The sequence below is a fragment of the Hemitrygon akajei genome, chromosome 8 (assembly GCF_048418815.1).
Source record: "Hemitrygon akajei chromosome 8, sHemAka1.3, whole genome shotgun sequence".
Classification (NCBI taxonomy): Eukaryota; Metazoa; Chordata; class Chondrichthyes; order Myliobatiformes; family Dasyatidae; genus Hemitrygon; species Hemitrygon akajei.
Window position 1 is genome coordinate 153,208,931 of NC_133131.1, and position 18,263 is coordinate 153,227,193.

The following is an 18,263-nucleotide window of genomic DNA, read 5'->3' on the forward strand; positions in this document are numbered from 1 at the left end:
ATTGCAGGCCAGAAGGCTGGTTTCTGTGCTGTATTTTTCCATATTTGATTACTAGTTGACTCTGAGCTAGGCTACACCAGACTTCAGATTTACTTTGCAAACTTGAAAACACTTTGCACTGATACTATAGGTGAGTGTCCATCACATCTCTTTTTCATGTTGATTCTGTGAACAACATTGTACATATCTTTCTGATTACATTTGGTACATTTAAAATATATTTTAGCAAGATCTACATATTGATTAAAATCCTGCACATCTTTTTCTATAAAGCCTTGATGAGAAACAAACCCTTCAACCTCCCAGACTGCGGCAACCATTAAGCACCTAATTAACTTTGTTCATTCACTTAACATACTGTTTCCTTGTGATTTTATAGCCCCATCTACCCTTTTTCCCCCAATTTTTTCCCAATTGCTTAAGCACCAATTGTGCTGATATTTCTGGAGAATAGTCAAAATCTTAGCTCATTCAGGAAATCACTGGTTCGTTCTTTCCAATTTGAATATATATCTATGACACCAATTTCCTTGCCAGTTCATAATCATTATTTGACTTCAGATCCGTGACCATTAATTTTAGCTAACAGTCTTTCATATGGAATCTTATCAAAGAAACATTCATGTAATCTATATCCCCTGTCTTATTTCTCTACCAATTTTTTTTTACCTTCCATCAGCCCTATTTTAATCTCTGTTGGATATTTGACTTACCAGTGGTGAAAGTTGGCAATCTGAGTGTCCATTCCTGTCCTCCAATCTGAAGATTGTGATGGATACTGGAACATTCCCGAAGATCCCAAGCCACTACTGAACCATCCGCTGTTCCAGCAAACACAGATAACACATTACCTGGGCCAAAGCAACAAGATTGCACCTGTCGTGGAATGGTATACGTCAGCATTTCCTTTATTCAACAGCTATCAGTATGGTCACTTTGGTTTAAAATATTAGAAAACAGAGAGTAAGTAAACTGTAATTGGGACAGTGACAAGCAGAATAACCTTGCAGAATGTAATATCTGTCAATGCTGGAACATTTGCTGATTTTTTTCAAGGATTTCATTTTTCAAACTGAGCAGGAAGTGAACAACTTAAGCCTTGTTAAAAGTAAGTAAGGATTTCATTTTTTTAAGGATTCATTTGTAGATGTAAGTATTGCTGGCCCATCCTTAATTACCCTTTGAAGTTGATGATGAAGTGTATTACTCAGCTGCTGCAGTCCACATGGTGAAATTACTCTATGCCCATGATAACTGTGACTTCACTAACTTCCCCTTCAAGTTACACAATATTCTAACTTGGAAATATTGTGCTGAAACTTCATTGCAACTAAATAAACGAACTCACTACAGAATCATGGAATCAAACAACACAGAAACAGGTCTTCAGCCCATCATTTCTATGCCACCCAATCAACTACACATATATACTAACAGCATTTGGTGCATAGCTGTTCACACCTTGGCAATCCAAGCACTCAGAAATAAGAAGCTAAAATCAAATACTGATAAAAAAAATTTAATGATTATCTGGATAAGACATAATATGATATAAAAATGAATTTATTTGTCTCCAACTATTTGCCAGAATTTGCTGGAGAAGGGTTTTTCATGCCCAGTTAATTGAGACATTTCGCCCGAATGCACTACCTCAAACATGTCTGATAAATTTCAGGAAGGACAACTAAATAACAAAGAAGCTTGAATAATAGAGCATCTGGGACAATGATTGATAGAAAAATAGATAATGGGATGGTGGGTAATTCGGAATGGTGAATTTAATGACAATTCAATTTAATGTCAAATGGAGAAGGGAAAATATATACTAAGGAAGAGAGAAAAAGAGATAAACTGAGAAAAATATATTTTATATATTTAACATCTCTGATAATTCACTGCTTGAAGAAATGAGAATCCACGTAGCTCAGAAAAACTTCATACTGGTCTGAATGTGGGCTTCTATTTATGGCTCATAAATTTATGGCCTCATAAATTGTGTAAAATGTCAATGAATCAGTTACAGAAAAATTATCCAAATAAAAGCAATTAAGTTTTCACAAACCTCTGATTCACAGATAAGGACTTTCTGAGGAAATGATGGTTCCCAAATATTCCAAACACAAATTATGCAACAGTTGGCGACTTGAACCATTCCAGACTCTTTAGGAAGACTGTGAACTGAAAGCAGTGTTTGCCTTTGGGCCCGTGAGAAATGTAAGGATAACACCTCTCGACCTACAAAAACACAAATACATATGCTAACCACTGAAACTATAATATTGCCATATTTGTAGAACGGCTATACATAATCTATAAAATTTTAGTGATGTAGCTCTTTCAGGAGACTTGGCCCCAACAGATCATTTTTAATAATTCAATGCAAGGTAAAATGCGATATTGTTGTTTGAGGACTGAACACTTGCCAGGCATAAAACTGGAAAGACTTTGTGACATGGACAGTGTTACTAGACAAGCCTAATGTGAAACTGGCAATTGAATAATAACAACAACTCGGCAAGGACTTGTATTGGAGCATGAGCGCCAAAGCAAGATTCAAATGAATAATATATGCATGCATTTCAAAGTCAAAGCATTGTACTGAAAAAGATTGCAAAGCAAAATTTCTAAGGAAAATAAGTTGCACTGATAAGCAAAGTGTGCAGCAAAGTCAATATGTTAATACAATTTATACTGTAACATATTCAAATTATTTATTACCATGTAAAAAAGGCAAGTTTGTATTCAGCTGAGAGCATCTGTCACTGACTGACAAACTGGCTGCTTTTGATTGAATGTTACTGCTGGCTTGGTCCTCTGCTTGATCTTCTTCAAACAACACCGCAATTACCTGCCATAGTGTTAGAGTGATTAGTCATCCCAGTCACATAAAAATGATAACTTTTTCATTAGTAGGTCTATAGAGTAATAATTTGAACTCAGAATTTATTTCAGTGGTACTTGGGCCTATGTTCAAGCATTACACATAAGAACTCATGACAGATCTTTATAGAGCGTTGAATCAGCCACAACTGGAGCACAGCGTCCAGTTCCAGACATCACAACTTAGGAGAGATATAAAGGCTTTGGAAGGGTACAATAAAAACTTCACACAATTATTTCAAAAGAAGGGAAATTAATGGAGAAGCTAAGGTTGTTCTACCCGGACCCAGAGGGGGAACTACAAAAATATGAGTGGTATTTAAACTCATAACGAGTATAGATAGAAGGTCAGTAGATAGGAGACAAAGCCTTGCACAGGAAAAGTTATTTTAAAAATGAAAAACTATTGTTAGTTTAAGAAGTCTGCAATCATCTGGGATTTCAGTGGAAGATTGTAAAATGGTTTATTTTGCAATCACAAGCATGACTAAACAATGCCACATTTAAACTATTTCATATATGTGTGTAAAGCACTACATGAAAGTTACACTGAAGACTTACGTTTCAAATTTTGATCAACCATTGCTAACTAAAATATACACTGTTACGTATTCAGGCAACAATAAATATATGTGAGTTAGGCAAGGGTTTTTATAACAAATAACACGTTTATTAAACACTGAAAACAAACCCCCCCAAAAGTAAACAAACACTAACGTAACCGGAAATCAGCTGCTGTGCGGCAGCTTAACAGTTCTTAAAGCGATGCAGCTCAAACAGTTCTTAAAGCGATGTTGCAAAAACAGTTCTTTAAAGCGGTATTGCCAAAAGTTCAAAATGCTCACAGTCCATTTAAAAGGAGAGACTTTTTAAGGTGATTTAAATTCTCCTCCACGTCGTTTTTCTTCTGTTTCCAAAGTCGAACTCTTCCCACGAAGAATTTTATGAAACAAAACGGCTTAAAGGCACTGACCTTCTCTTCCACACTATTCTCAATCTTTTCTGGTATTTCCCAGAGATTAACATGAGAATAGTCAACGAAATCCTTCCGAATAAGGATCAAACAAGGTCGAACCTGTTTCACCGTCGAAATTCGATTCTCCTCGATCTTTAACTCCCGAACTCCGATCTTCACTCTCCACTGATTCTCAAACTAGCAGTATTGTAAAAAACCTGCTGGCAATGACCTTTTAAACTTTAGGCATTAGATAAAACTTAATCTTTCAACTAAACTGCGTCATCACATTAAATCACGCAGTGGCATGAAGTCAACATGGCAAATCCAGCCACGACTGCCCCACCTCACAGGGTGGGGTCTTCCTTTTATAACCTGTAAAAAAAATCTGTCACATGACCTCTACTGGCGGGAAAATGACGTCACTCCACCATCACAAGACCATTACCTCAAGTCCAGTATAGCTTCAACCCCAGTCATGTGACAAGAATACCACTGTCACATGTCACGAGTACGTAACAACACAAGCAATAAACTTTGACTTAAAAAGAAATAGATGGGTGGGCATCTTGCAAAACCTCCACAGCAAATAAATACAACTTTATTTTGCACAGTTTTAGTGAAGTGAAATACAACACCTGACAAGCTGATCTTAGGAAATTGATCAGTCTCCGAGAGTCAATATTCTTAATTGATGAATCAGAGGAAAAGGCATCACCAACATTTGCCCCTGTTCAAAGAAAGAAAACTGCATTAATATAAGATTTAGTTGAAAAAGTTTCAGTTTGTATTTGGGTTGATTTAACTTAATTTAATGCAATCAATGGAGTAGAACATGAACTAGTAAAGAAAGTGAATATACCCACCAGGTTTATGAAGTCCTGAAGAAGAAGCATGAAAGTAGCAAACAATTAAAATCAAATATAGGTCTTTGCTTTTCTTACTGAATGTTGTTAGCAGCAAAAAAGAGTACTTCAATATATACACTGTGACATCTTAAAATACTTTATGTTCAGTGGAAGGTAATTTATTCCAAATATACTAAATGTTATTAAAGTACGTATGCAGTATGCAACCCAGAGATTTGTCTTCCCACAGACAGCTACAAAACAAAGAAACACCATGGAACCTGTTCAAAGAAAACATCAAACATCCAATGCGCAAAAAAAGAACAAATTGTGCAAATGGCAAAAAACAAACAAAACGCACAAAATATAAAACTTCAACCATTGAAATGGTCTAGGAATGTTCAGTTTTGTACTTTATGTTAGTATATGCTAATATACTAATTATACAAAGGGCAGCTTAGTGGCTAGTGTAACACTTTACTCTGCCAGTGATCGCAAGATTGGCATACAATTCCCGCTACTGTCTGTAAGGAGTTTGTACATCCTCCCCGTGACTGCATTGGTTCTTTCCGGGTGCTCCGGTTTCCTCCCACATTCCAAAAAAGTCAGGGTTTGTAAGTTGTGAGCATATGCTGGAAGCATGGCGACATTTGCGGGCTGCCCCAGCACACCTTTGGGTTGTGATGGTTTTCAATGCAAATGATGCAGTTGGATCATTGCACTTCTATCTCAGTCACTGATTTAATAAGGTTGCTTCTGTGACATAACTCAAGACATGCAATTATCACTGAACATTAGGATCTCAGAGCATTGAATGTTAGATGCTACTAACCTTTAAATGAATAATTCCATTTCTCAAATTATTAAAAACATTTGGGTTAACATTTCAGATTTCTGATCTTTCATCAGTACTGGAAAAGTAATTTGAGGTAGACTTTGGTATCATTCAGATAATCCTAGATCCCAGGAACTCTTTTGCAAATTATTCCTCTATTCCCATGATATTTGATAAACTTAATAAGTGACAAGTACAGCACTTGGTTAATAACTAAACAACAAATGCATATTTTTATGCTAAGTAAGAGTGCTTATGGGATAAAATGCACATTCCTGACCAATCACAGAAAAGTGGATGTTCATAAGGAGCAGATACAAGAAAAATGAAAAACATAATATAACAAGGCCAAGATATGAACATCAAGTTCTCTAGTCAGTGTCATGGTTTATGTGGTTAAACACACAGATGCAAGTTCCTTTATAAAGTTAGAGTTTTATAACTTAAAGCATCAAGATTTTAGAGTTGCTGACCTCCACACACCAGGACACCCTCTCCAGGATGCTGCGTCCATTTATCAACTGTTTCAATCTCGTCTGTTTGGACATCTCGGTCTACATCATCCTCGTTGCTCTGAACAAAGGCCTATAAGTTAAAAAAAAACACAAGTAAAACTACAAAAATACAATACTGCTTTTTTGGATGAAAAACAGGAACCCCACCTAAATAAGTATCCAAAATTCCAGACAACATTTGGTAGAGTTTATACTGTATACTCAAAGAATAAGTGGTTTGGTTAATAAGACAAATAAGTTCTTCCTAAATTAAGACAATAAACAAACTGCAAGAGGAACTCAGCAGGTCAAGCAGCACCTGTGGCGGTAAGAGGATGTATGATGTTTCAAGTCTTGATCCTGCATCAACATCCACTGAAATAATGGGCTTTCCTGCTCAGTCTTGAAGCTTATTTAATAACATATTACATGATACACAAAGCTAATCCACAGACCTGTTTAGTGTTAGTGCGCCCAAAGCTTTTGATGTATACATCATACTCATTCAATGGAGGTAGATCAAACATTGAAAAATGAACCGAGAAATCCAAGTCAATCAATCTGAGAAGCTCGGAACTGCGCTTTCTGCAAAACACATCAAACAGATCTTTTAATAACTGCATTAACAAGAGAAAAGCAGGCCTAATTCTAAACATTTCATGATGAAAAGATATGCAGAAAGAGCCATTATTAATTTTTTAGCTGCAACAGATGAGATGAAGAGTGCAGAAATATCCATTAGTTATTTGTGAATTTTTGATGAGTAGGTCATACCTTATGGGGCTGTTTAAATTTTTCAAAATGATGACAAAATCGGACAAAAAATGACTGTCTATTTATGACAATTACAATGACTTCCATTAAGCAATTAGTAAAGTTCCTCATCACATTCCATCAACTGAAGTTGAAATTTATTAAATTAAAAGCAAAACAAAGAAGCAAACATTCTAATAATAATCCGTATATATAACCAAATGATGATGATGATGATGTCGACTCAGGCCTGAGAGGCCAGCGTTGGGCATTTTCATGCCTTACAAGGTGCGGAACGAAAGACTGTGTGGCGTGCCACTCCTCACACAGACAATTCGCAGTATTTTTCTTTATCTTACGAGGTCGAGTTGTAAGCTCAACACTCAACCCAGCACGGATGGAAGGCGTACTCAGGAATGGACCAATTGGATTCGAACCCGGGAACCTCCGTTCCGGAGTCCGGCGCTGATGTCACTGCACCACCAGCCGACCATATAACCAAAAGTCACTGTAAGCCTTGGGTAGGGAAGCAGGTAAAAGTTGTGTCGGGTTTGAAGAAGGGCCAGAGGAGGAAGGAGCATTAAGATCAAAATAACATTTGGTGACATGTAAAATTATGAGTGATAATCACTGATGTGGAAGTTATGAACAGATTTAAGGAACAACTCAAGAAGAAAAGAATTGGAGATTTTACAAGGAGCAGTACACTACTCAAAACCACAACTAATCACTTGCATAAAGCCCAAAAAATACTTTCATATTCAAGAATTATAATTATCTTTGCAACATGCATTAATCTGCTGCCATTTAACTATTCTATTTGTAATAATTTCAATGCATCCATATTCTCTGTAATCATTCTAAAACAGGGGTGTCAAACTCATTTTAGGTCACGGGCCGGATTGAGCAAAATGCAGCTTCATGCGGGCCGGATCAGTCGGACGCGTGCGAACGCAGCTTTCGTTGCCTCCGTTTTTTCAGCCTGCTCTCATGTGTCTCAGTCTCTGCTATAACTACAAAGTGTTTCACTTTACAAATTCCGTTTCTTATGAAGAAGACTGCCGAGCAAGACTGCCGAATAAACACTAAAAACCCTGAAAACCTGGTACCTGAATAAACTCAGCATTAGCCATATCATACGCCATAGGCGCTTCGATTACTGGGGCCAGCTTTAATAGTAATTAGATATTATCTCGCAGGCCAAAGATAATTCCACCGCGGGCCGGATTTGGCCCGCGGGCCTTGAGTTTGACATACATGTTCTAAAAGTTTGCAAAATCTGTCCAAATACTTCAAATCTTCCATGACAGCACTCCCAAATACCTATTCCTTAATCATTTAGTATATAATTATTCCATCAGTGAAATTATTCCTACAAAGTGTATTATTCTGAATGTAAACTATAAAGTTATATTTTCAGTTACTCACTTTTGCTTATTGGCCACCTTAGAACTGATCTCTCGCTGCTTTGCTGCCACAAAATCAATGCATGTTCCACGAACAGGCACTCTAGACTTTGGTTCTTCAAAACCTAAATCAACAATTGACATTAAACAAAATAATCAGCATTGTAAAAGCGAAAAGTATTTGACAAAATCATGTGTAAATTTGTCAAGAATGTTCTTTCCATAAAATACAGGAAAATTTGAATCACTCTCTTTATCAATCATTAGCAAGGAGATTATGCTATTAATTACTTCATCAGTAACCTGTATGCCAATATCAGGCTAGCTTTGGCCAAGAATACTCAGATCCAGAATTACTATATCTTTGGTCCAAGCATCGGCAGAGTCTGAATTCCAGAGACAGGGTGAGTGATTGACATGAATATCACAGCAACATTTGCCAAAGAGTGCTATCAAGGGGCCATGGTTAAACTAAAGTCAATGTGCATCAAGTACAAAGTAAGATGGTTGCAATTGTTGGAGATCAATCATCCCTACCCTACAGAATTCCTGGGCACATAATCATTTTCAAGTTTCATCACTGACCTTTCCTTATCAGATGTGGGAATGCACACTGATGATTGTACAAAGTTTAATTCTATACACAACTCCTTTAACAAATAAATCCATTCTTAGAGTACAGTAATTTATTTAGCTATTGGTAATACCTTTTTTTGGTTCTTCCTCATATGTCTTTTGATTGCTTCTAATCAATGTTGAACTGATCTTTTCATTTTCTGCAGTAATTGCTTTTTGAATTGCTTCAATTTCAGCTCGCTGTTGTGCTGGAATTACCTCCTTTTCCTGTCCTTGTTCCTCACCTTCCTCTTCATCCTCCTCCTCACATTCCCCTTCCTCAAAGTCATCTTCATAGTCCTTAAGGTGGAGGAGCATAAAAGCTTTGTACTTTATAATGAAGCTTCAAAGTACTCTTCATTTGGAACATTCATTTAATTTTCCCTATTGTACAACTTCCAATTACTTGTCTTGCTTTAATACAACACATTGAGAAGATCAGAAATTCACTCTGTATAAAGATAGGCATGTACAACTTAGTAAATGCTGAAAGATTTAAATGTACAATCAATTGCTGTTACAAAATACTTGAGCTTAAAGTTTCTTTTTTAAATAAAGAAAAATCAAGAGCATTTTATTTTGTTTCCTTATTTAAGAGCTTATTGCCCTGTGTTATTAAATGAATGCAATAGGAACACAGAACACTACAGTAGAGGAACAGGCCCTTTAGCCCACAAGGTATGTAATCTCATCTGTCTGCACACAGTTTATATCTATTTCCTGCCTGTTTATCTACCTGCCTTAATGCCCCTTAAGTCCTTCATAATGGGAAAAATAATTGCAGGAAATTAAACATTTTCTGGGAAAAAAATGAACAATTAGAAGACACACTACAATATTCTCAAGAATCATTGGATGGGTAATAAGGTGCTTAAAAATGGTCCTGAGAATTAAAAAGCAAACTGATGAATTTAACAACAGCCACACATAAGGTCTCAATTCATCATATGAACAGAGTTAAGAGATAAATACTTAATATGACATTTCCTCTAATTTAATATTATTATTTTAAATTAAACTTTTTAAACCTCCTTCAACAGTAAAGCAGTAATTGTCTATAAAGATCACTGCAGCACTTGGACTGCTAACTAACTAAGAATAGAAATTGAACCATCCACACACAAACACACATCTAGTCTCTGCACCCCAAGTTTTGATTAAAATCTCATTACTTGTATTCATGTTTTTACAGGGACGATGCAGGAATGCTTCTACCAATTTACTTCTTCCCTTTTTAACCTTAATCATACCATGCAGCACTTTCCACCAGTTAGTGGATAGAGGATATGTAAAAACAGCTCACCTAACATTTCTATTCTTTATCCCCTGCCAGAGGATTTGTAAAAACAGCTCAAGGCTAGTGTGAGCACTGATAAGCCCACTGTGTTCAATTACCAACCATTTACAATGCAGCATATTGGTACATACAATTCAGAAAGCCTGCTTTACATTACCTTTTCCTGTACATCAGAGTTGATCAGCAAAAAGCAAGTGAAATGACATGAGAAAATGAAACTGGCATGCAGTGTTAGAAGAGCAAAAAAAAAGTTAATAAGTCCAAGAGTACGCAGTAAAAGTAACTCAAAATTAATAATAAATGAACAAACTTCATCAACTGTAACAAAGTCACACTTTCTTGACATTACAACTATTATGTTCTGCATTTTTTTTTACATTAATGTAGAAATGATATACCTATGCCCCTATTGGTTGTTTGCAGTTACATAAATGCTAATAGAAGAATAATACATTGGAATAAATTTAATTTCAGTTTAATGTTCCCTATTCCAATCTTATTTCCATTTCTCATCTGTGAGCAGCATAGAGATAGGTACACACATAAAGTTTTAAATAAGCTTTGGCCTTCTTCTTTCACCTGTTCTCAGCACTGTTGTCATCCTCTATCAAATAGTTCAGTGTCTTACAAAACCACAAAAAATTTCAGAATTAATTAACATGAAGTTTTGGACTTTATGGTTAAACAGCCCACATTTCAGTTTCCACAAATTACAGTTACACTAAAATAGACATTCCTTTCCTATATTGGCACATGAGTGAATCTTGTGAATTAAGGTACTCCACTCCTAAATGCCAAAACCCTGCAGATCACAAAATTTATCTAAACTGTCCAGTAGTGGTTGCATCAACGCATACTTCCTGTGAAAACCTGTTTTGACTAACTGACTAGAATAATTCAGATGTGATTGCTTTCTTTAAAATAAATTAAAAGGAATATTTATTGCGCATGACTTGGCTAAATGTGATACTATTTAAACAAATTGCTACTCTAGCTACTAAAATAAACACATGTACAATAGAATTTCTTGCTGTGCATTTCAAATCAGTCATGCATATTATCTTTATATTGTAACGTTATTGGCTAAAGAATGATACCTCAAAGTCATCTTCATAGTTTGATGATTCAAAAGTGGTTCTGCTTTCTGCTACAATTTCCTCTCCTTCAACCAACTGTAAGAAATGCAAAGTCACTTAACATACAACTCCAAAAGAAAACTACTTTTGCATTTCAAGCATTAAGCAAAGCAGTTACAGATTAATTCATAGGCATTGCCACCAATAGAGGCGAAAGATAAATCTGCTTCTTTGATACTTGATTCACTTAATTCTGCCAAGGACAAGGAAGAGTGAATCAAATAACTGAGTCTGTAGGTAAAGCTTTAAACTAAATGCTATTACCTTGTCAATATTTCTACCATGGGAAAAATACCCTGATTACCTCTTTAAAAGAGATGTCTTCCTTGAAACAATGGGATTTCCCTTCCACCATCATTGATGCTGCCCTCAAAAGGATTTCCTCCATTACCACACATCTGCCCTCACTCCACTTCTTAACAGGGATAGGGATTTCCTTGTCCTTACCTACCAACCCCAGACATCCCACCTCTCCCAGAAGTTCCGAGAGTCTTCTGCATATTAACAGTGACCCCTTAACGCCCGCAAATTATATACAATATCCTGGAAATCGATTTTTTGGAGAGTGAGCAAGCAAAGGGGGGGGGGGGGGGGACAGCGAGCGGGGGAGAGGGGGAGGGGGAGGGGGAGCATCCTGATTGGTCTCTCTTTGTGCTGAGTAGACCTATCAGTTTTCTCTGTGGACGGGCTTTACAGTTGACCTCTCTCTCTCTTTCATTGTCCATCAGTTCCGTTTAGTGTCCTGCAGCGCCATGGAAGAGTGTTTCAAAAAAATATATAAAATGTACCTCACCCCAGACTATACTAAAGTGTACCCCTGCCTAATAGGGGCCTAAAATATTAACAGTGTTGCTCGCTACACTGTTTGCAACTGTGACTTTTCTATTGCCCATGGTGGGTTAAATGACTGTAAAAGACATGTTGAGGTGAGTTTAACAGGTGCCATTTGTTTATTAGCATAGCTAATGTTATTTAAACTAGCTGGCCAGCTGCTAAGGAGCTACTCTATTGATGTCCTATGTGATGAGGCCAAACTCCCTGTAGACTTGCTTAAAGCTGTAACAGAATAAAAAAAGACTCCATGATAATATAAGTATATTAAGACAGAATTCAGAAGTCAGCTGTCTCACAAAACACTTGTGAATCTGATGTCTTGCAAAATTAACAAATTCATTGACACAGTCTGCTATGAGGTTGAGACTTCCAGCAAAATGCTCAAATGTGCCAAGCAAGCCACATCACAGTACAAGGAAAGGTTGCAAAAGAAATAGAAAAGCTATTTGCATTAGCATTTAGCTATTAGCATTGAGAATGCCAACAAAATACTCAACAAGAAATGTGTGTGTGTGTGTGTATAAATAGTTTCAATATGTGATCAAATAAATTGTTGCGTTGTTTCATAATCAAATGTCCTGTATACATACAACCTGGGGGGGGGGGGGGGGGGGATACAGGGTTCCGGGGGGCGGAGGTGGTGGTATCTCCCTGAAATGAGTTTTTGCAGGGTGGGATGTCTGCAACCCTCAAACCTCCATGTCCAACACATCTTTCTCCATAACTTCCATCATGTCCAAAAGGGTCGTATCACTAAGCACAACACCCTCCTCACTGTGCTTTCTATTGAGAATGCTTTCTATGCGAATCTTTGTCCACTTGTTCCTCCCCACTGATCTCTCTCCCTGGTGTTTATCCCTCCTACCATGATAGGTGCTACACCTGCCCCCTCACCACCAAAGGGGACCCAAAACAGTTCCTCTTGGTGAAATGGCACTTTACCCGCATGTCCTTATATGTCATCTGTTGTACCCATTGCTTTAGTGGGTCCCGACCCATATGGGGGAACAACTTTGTTGAGTACCTTCACTCTGCCTGCTGCAAAAGGCAGGATCTTCTGTGGCTATCTATTTCAGTTTGGCTTACCAATCCCATTTTGACACATCTGTCCATGGCCACCTCTACTGCTATGATGAGGCCAAACACAGCAGCATATTTTGCCTGGGCATCCTCCAAGCTGATGAGTTGACACGGATTTCTCCAATTTGCAGTAGCTTCTTCCCACACCTTCTCTTTTTTTCTATCCCCTATTTTAGTCATGCTGTTACCATTTCTCTTCTCACCTGCCCATCATGTCCCTCCGAATCTCCTCCTTCTCTTTCTTCATGGTCTACTGTCCTCTCCTACTAGATTTTTTCTTCTTTAGCCCTTTACCTTTTCCATCAATGATTTGGAGCAGGAGATCAAGAGTAGTGATGTAAACTTACAGCTGACATAAAGGTAGCTAGCTATGTGAGAAAAATGCATGGAGGTTTCTAAGGAATACATAAAGAGCAAGTGGATCGACCAGCGTCTGCCAAATGAAATATAATCTGGAAGAATGTGAAGTCTTCCACTTCAGCAGGTGAGTAATTGAAGGGTGGTAGTGGTCTGAGGGATTGCCTTGTACAAATAGCCCTGATAATTAACATGGAGGCTCAGCATGAAATTGGGAAGGCAAACAGAACAATGTCCTTTATTACAAGATAACTCACATAAAAAGAGTGGAGTTGTCTTGTTCCAATAATATTAGGCACAGAGGGATACCCAAGAGAAAATATTGTGTACATCTGATTTTTCCACCTAAGAAAGGATATATTTGCAGTAGAACATGCACAAAACTATGCAAAATTTTGAGGAACAACCAGAGGGTAGTAAATATATGGAATGAGCTGCCAGAGGAAATGGTTGAGGCAACTAAAATAATTTTTAAAAGATAGTTGGGCAGGTACATGGATTGGACAGGTTTATAAGGTTAAGGGCCAAAAACTGACTAATGGGACTATTTTAGACAGGGAATGTTGGTCAGCATAAATGGATTGAAGGCCCTGTTTCCATGCTGTATAACTCTGAAAAGGAGTTCAGCAGGGTTCGCCAGGTTGTTTCATGGGATGGAAGACATATTTTATGAGGAGAAACTAAACAGCCTGAAACTATATTCTCTTGAACGTATAAGAACAAGAAATAATTTCACTGATGTAGGGTTGTTGTTTCCCTGGGTTTTGTATCTAAATCAGAGCATCAAAAAATGGTGTCAGCCTTCCAGGACAAAGATGAAAGAAATTTATTCACCCAGAATGTCATGACTCTTTGGAGTCCTCTACCCAAGAGGACTTTGAAGGTTCACTCACTCAATTTACTCAAGATAAAAAATGCAAATTTTTTTAGATATTAAAGGAGTCAGAGGTTATGGTGTCATGACAAGCGACACTGAGGTAGAAGGTCATCCACAAATTCAAAGCTAAGCAAATAAAGAGGGATCGATTGCCTGCTTGATTTCTGTTCTTATAACATTGATGATATTTGTATTCAACTTTCATGATGTAATGAATTTCAAATGGAATTTTGAAAATGTATTTAGTTTAACAAGCTGCTGAAAGAAAGGAAGGGAAATAACATTTTAAATCTTGGGATTCAACTCAGTTAATAAAACCTTTTTGTACATTTTGAAACAAACAAATTATCCTTTTTGCTTTCAACAGTCTACTGCTTAGTATCTCGTTTTCTCTATGCCAGTGGGTTACAGAAGTTCAACATTTCAAGTAATTTCAAAGCTGACATCCAGAAGGACCAGGGGAATCAAGGGGAATGGAAAACAAATGAGGTACTGTAATTAAGGTCAAAGGTTAGCCATGACATAGAATGGCAAAGCAGACTCAAGAGGCTATTTGCTTCTATTTATCATGTAAGCATTCTAATAAAAAATCTAAACATTAACTTAAATCAACTACTTTACCAAGGATCAAATTCTTACATCATCATCGCTTAATGTGACCTGACTGGACCGCCATGTTGATTGAAGTCTACCTGTACCCTGAGATTGTGTCTGAGATGGTGTTGAGCAGACAGATAAGAAGCATTATCATCAAACATTAAAGAGGAAAATGTGATAGTACTGCAGACAAACTTCGATAAAAACATTTAAAAGAAAGCTGGTATAAATTTGAGAGAATAGCCTACCACTCAGAATATGCCCCTTGACCTAACTTACCTCTTACTGGCCTGAAGCCTCCTGGCTGTAGGAACCCAAGAGGTATTGGGGTTTCAAACAACATAATGCTGTGATAACGACTCTCAAGGAATGACCCACTCCTGAAGCTCCTCAGCAAATCTTTCTTAGCTGGCATAACCCTGCCCTAGATGTGGCAACTACCAAATGTGTCTCAGTGTCTCTGATATTCAGATACATTTAAAAACTGTTAAAAGTGGAAAAAGAAAGCTAACAATTTTAGAAGTGTAAATGATAAAATGAAAACAATGAAAAACACTTCTAAATAATAAACTACAATAAATTAACCATAAATGTAAAAGCAACTTACTTTTATTTCCTCCCATTCTTAAAATCCCTACCGAAGGTAATGGGCACAGAGATCTAACCTCATGTATGATCCCAGAGTTGATTTTCAAGGATAAGTATTGTGGAATATTAGAGCTCCATTGATGGACTGTATGATGATTCCAGCAATGAGGTACTGCTGAGAATTGATGAAATGGATCTTCACTAGTAAGTCTGGGCCAAGCACATTCCCTTAATCTTATTGGCAATTATGCTTGGGCCAAACCCTAGACCATTGATTAGATTTAATTTCACCTACCACCCCACCAGCCTCCGGGCCCAACATATAATTCTCCGTAACTTCCGTCACTTCCAACTGGATCCCACTACCAAGCACATCTTTCCCTCCCCGCCTCTTTCTGCTTTCCGCAGGGATCGCTCCCTATGCGACTCCCTTGTCCATTCGTCCCCCGCCATCCCTTCCCACCGATCTCCCTCCTGGCACTTATCCTTGTAAGCGGAACAAGTGCTACACCTGCCCTTACACTTCCTCCCTCATCAACATTCAGGGTCCCGGACAGTCCTTCCGAGTGAGGCGACACTTCACCTGTGAGTTGGCTGGTGTGGTATACTGCGTCCGGTGCTCCCGGTGCGGCCTTTTATATATTGGTGAGACCCGACGCAGACTGGGAGACCATTTCGCTGAACACCTACGCTCTGTCTGCCAGAAAAAGCAGGATCTCCCAGAGGCCACACATTTTAATTCCACATCCCATTCCCATTCTGATATGTCCATCCATGGCCTCCTCTACTGTCAACATGAAGCCACACTGAGGTTGGAGGAACATCATCTTATATTCTGTCTGGGTAGCCTCCAACCTGATGGCATGAACATTGATTTCTTTAACTTCTGTTAATGCCCCTCCTCCAATTCTTATCCCATCCCTGATTTATTTATTTCCCCCCCTCCTTTTTCTTTCTCTCTCTGCCCATCAGTCTTTGCCTGTTCTCCATCTCCCTCTAGTGCTCCCCTCCCCCTTTCTTTCTCTCTAGGCCTCCTGTCCCATGATCCTTTCCCTTCTCCAGCTCTGTATCCCTTTTGCCATTCACCTTTCCAGCTCTTAGCTTCACCCCACCCCCTCCTGTCTTCTCCTATCATTTCAGATTTCCCCCTCCCCCTCCTACTTTCAAATCTCTTACTATCTTTTCTTTCAGTCTCGGCCCAAAACGTCGACTGTGCTTCTTCCTATAGATGCTGCCAGGCCTGCTGCGTTCTCAGACCGGTTGTGTTTGCTAAACCAAGGCTCAGTTAGATAAGAGATCAGAGAAGATTAACTTTATTTGTCACATGTACATCAAAACATAAAATGAAATGCGTTGCTTGTCAACGAAGAACACAGTCCGAGATGTGCTGGGGAAAGCCTGCAAGCATTGCTATGCTTCTGGCACCAACATAGAATGCCCACAAAAATGACTCACTGAGTTTACATGTTCATTATATGCATTGGATTATGAAGCGACAAATTTTTCAGTGTTATAATAGTCAAATTTAATGCAAAATAAAGATTTTATGATTTTCTTTCTGAGTCCTCTGTGCATTGTATGCAATAATGCAGTTCTCAGTCATGTACAGTGGCATCCAGTGCATGTCTGAATAGTGAGAAAGAGAGAGAAAATTTCCTTAATGTCCAAATGTAGTAGTGAGTTATGTTCATGGCTTAGTCAGATGGGTAATCTTGCTAAAGAATACTAGTTGTAGAGGCAAGATGGGTGGTAGAGCAGTAGATGTTGGTGGATGCAGATAAATATAAAAGTTGACATAAGGGGCAGGTTTGATAAAGCTGTGGTTTTTAATTACCAGTTTTGGTAGAAAGGTTAAAACATTTTACTATATTGAAGAGTTTAACTAGCTGATTCTTCATGTGAAGAATCAAAATAATATACAGGTATATGTATTAGAAATGGCAATAACCTTATAAGTAAGCTCAAACACTTCATAACCAATAAACATTTAGAAAATTAACATATCATGGAAAGTTACCTCTTCTGCGTGAGTTACTGCAAGTTTTTCTTGATCCCCTGTAATCCTGAAAAAGAATACATAGTTCAAATGTAAATTTAGAATTACAAACATTAATGAAGAAATATCACAATCAAAATCTTTTTTAAAAAATAATTATAATTATAGACTTCATTTTTACAATTTAACACAGCACCATGTTCTTAATAATTAAAGACAGGTACTGGAAATGAATTGACTGAAATTATAACTTCTTCACAGACATCGTTCTTTACCATATTCAGGAAATAAATTTCTCATATTTTCTTCTGATATTTGACACATTAAATCAAAATTAACTCCCACAGCAATTCCATGAATCATATTTTCTGAAATACTTCACTCTGAAGCAATTTTCTAATACTTGCCCCTTAACACCCCATGGTTCTTCTACTACTCCCTTATACTAGTCACAATTTACAATTGCCTACCAATCTAACCACCATGGCAGATTTCAACCCCCAATTAATGCCCTACTTTGAACAACAATGTTCAAAGTACAAAGTACAGATATGTCACCATCTACAACCCTGAGATTTGTTTCCTGCAAGCATCCAAGAAACATAATACAGTCGATGATTGATTGCACCCAAAGGGCAAACAACCAGTATGAAAAACAGAACAAACTGTAGAACTAAAAAAGTAAACAAAATAACAATAATAAATAATTAAGCAA

The 18,263-nt window shown here is 37.6% G+C and overlaps 1 protein-coding gene across 3 annotated transcripts in view; it reads right to left on the reverse strand.

Annotated features, from left to right (window-relative positions):
• The window catches only part of dync2i1 (dynein 2 intermediate chain 1), a 98,413-nt gene that overhangs the window by 36,550 nt on the left and 43,600 nt on the right, over positions 1-18,263 (reverse strand). For 2 of the 3 annotated variants that reach the window (XM_073054865.1, XM_073054863.1), the window contains exons 7-18: positions 17,570-17,615; positions 15,007-15,078; positions 11,181-11,255; positions 8,879-9,086; positions 8,194-8,296; positions 6,468-6,597; positions 5,992-6,103; positions 4,702-4,716; positions 4,474-4,565; positions 2,719-2,848; positions 2,063-2,235; positions 714-876 (exon numbers count right to left, since the gene is read on the reverse strand). In XM_073054865.1, coding sequence (XP_072910966.1) covers positions 714-876; positions 2,063-2,235; positions 2,719-2,848; positions 4,474-4,565; positions 4,702-4,716; positions 5,992-6,103; positions 6,468-6,597; positions 8,194-8,296; positions 8,879-9,086; positions 11,181-11,255; positions 15,007-15,078; positions 17,570-17,615 — 1,319 coding nt within the window. The remainder of the gene's footprint in view (positions 1-713; positions 877-2,062; positions 2,236-2,718; positions 2,849-4,473; positions 4,566-4,701; positions 4,717-5,991; positions 6,104-6,467; positions 6,598-8,193; positions 8,297-8,878; positions 9,087-11,180; positions 11,256-15,006; positions 15,079-17,569; positions 17,616-18,263) is intronic. The other variant, XM_073054864.1, reaches the window with a different exon arrangement.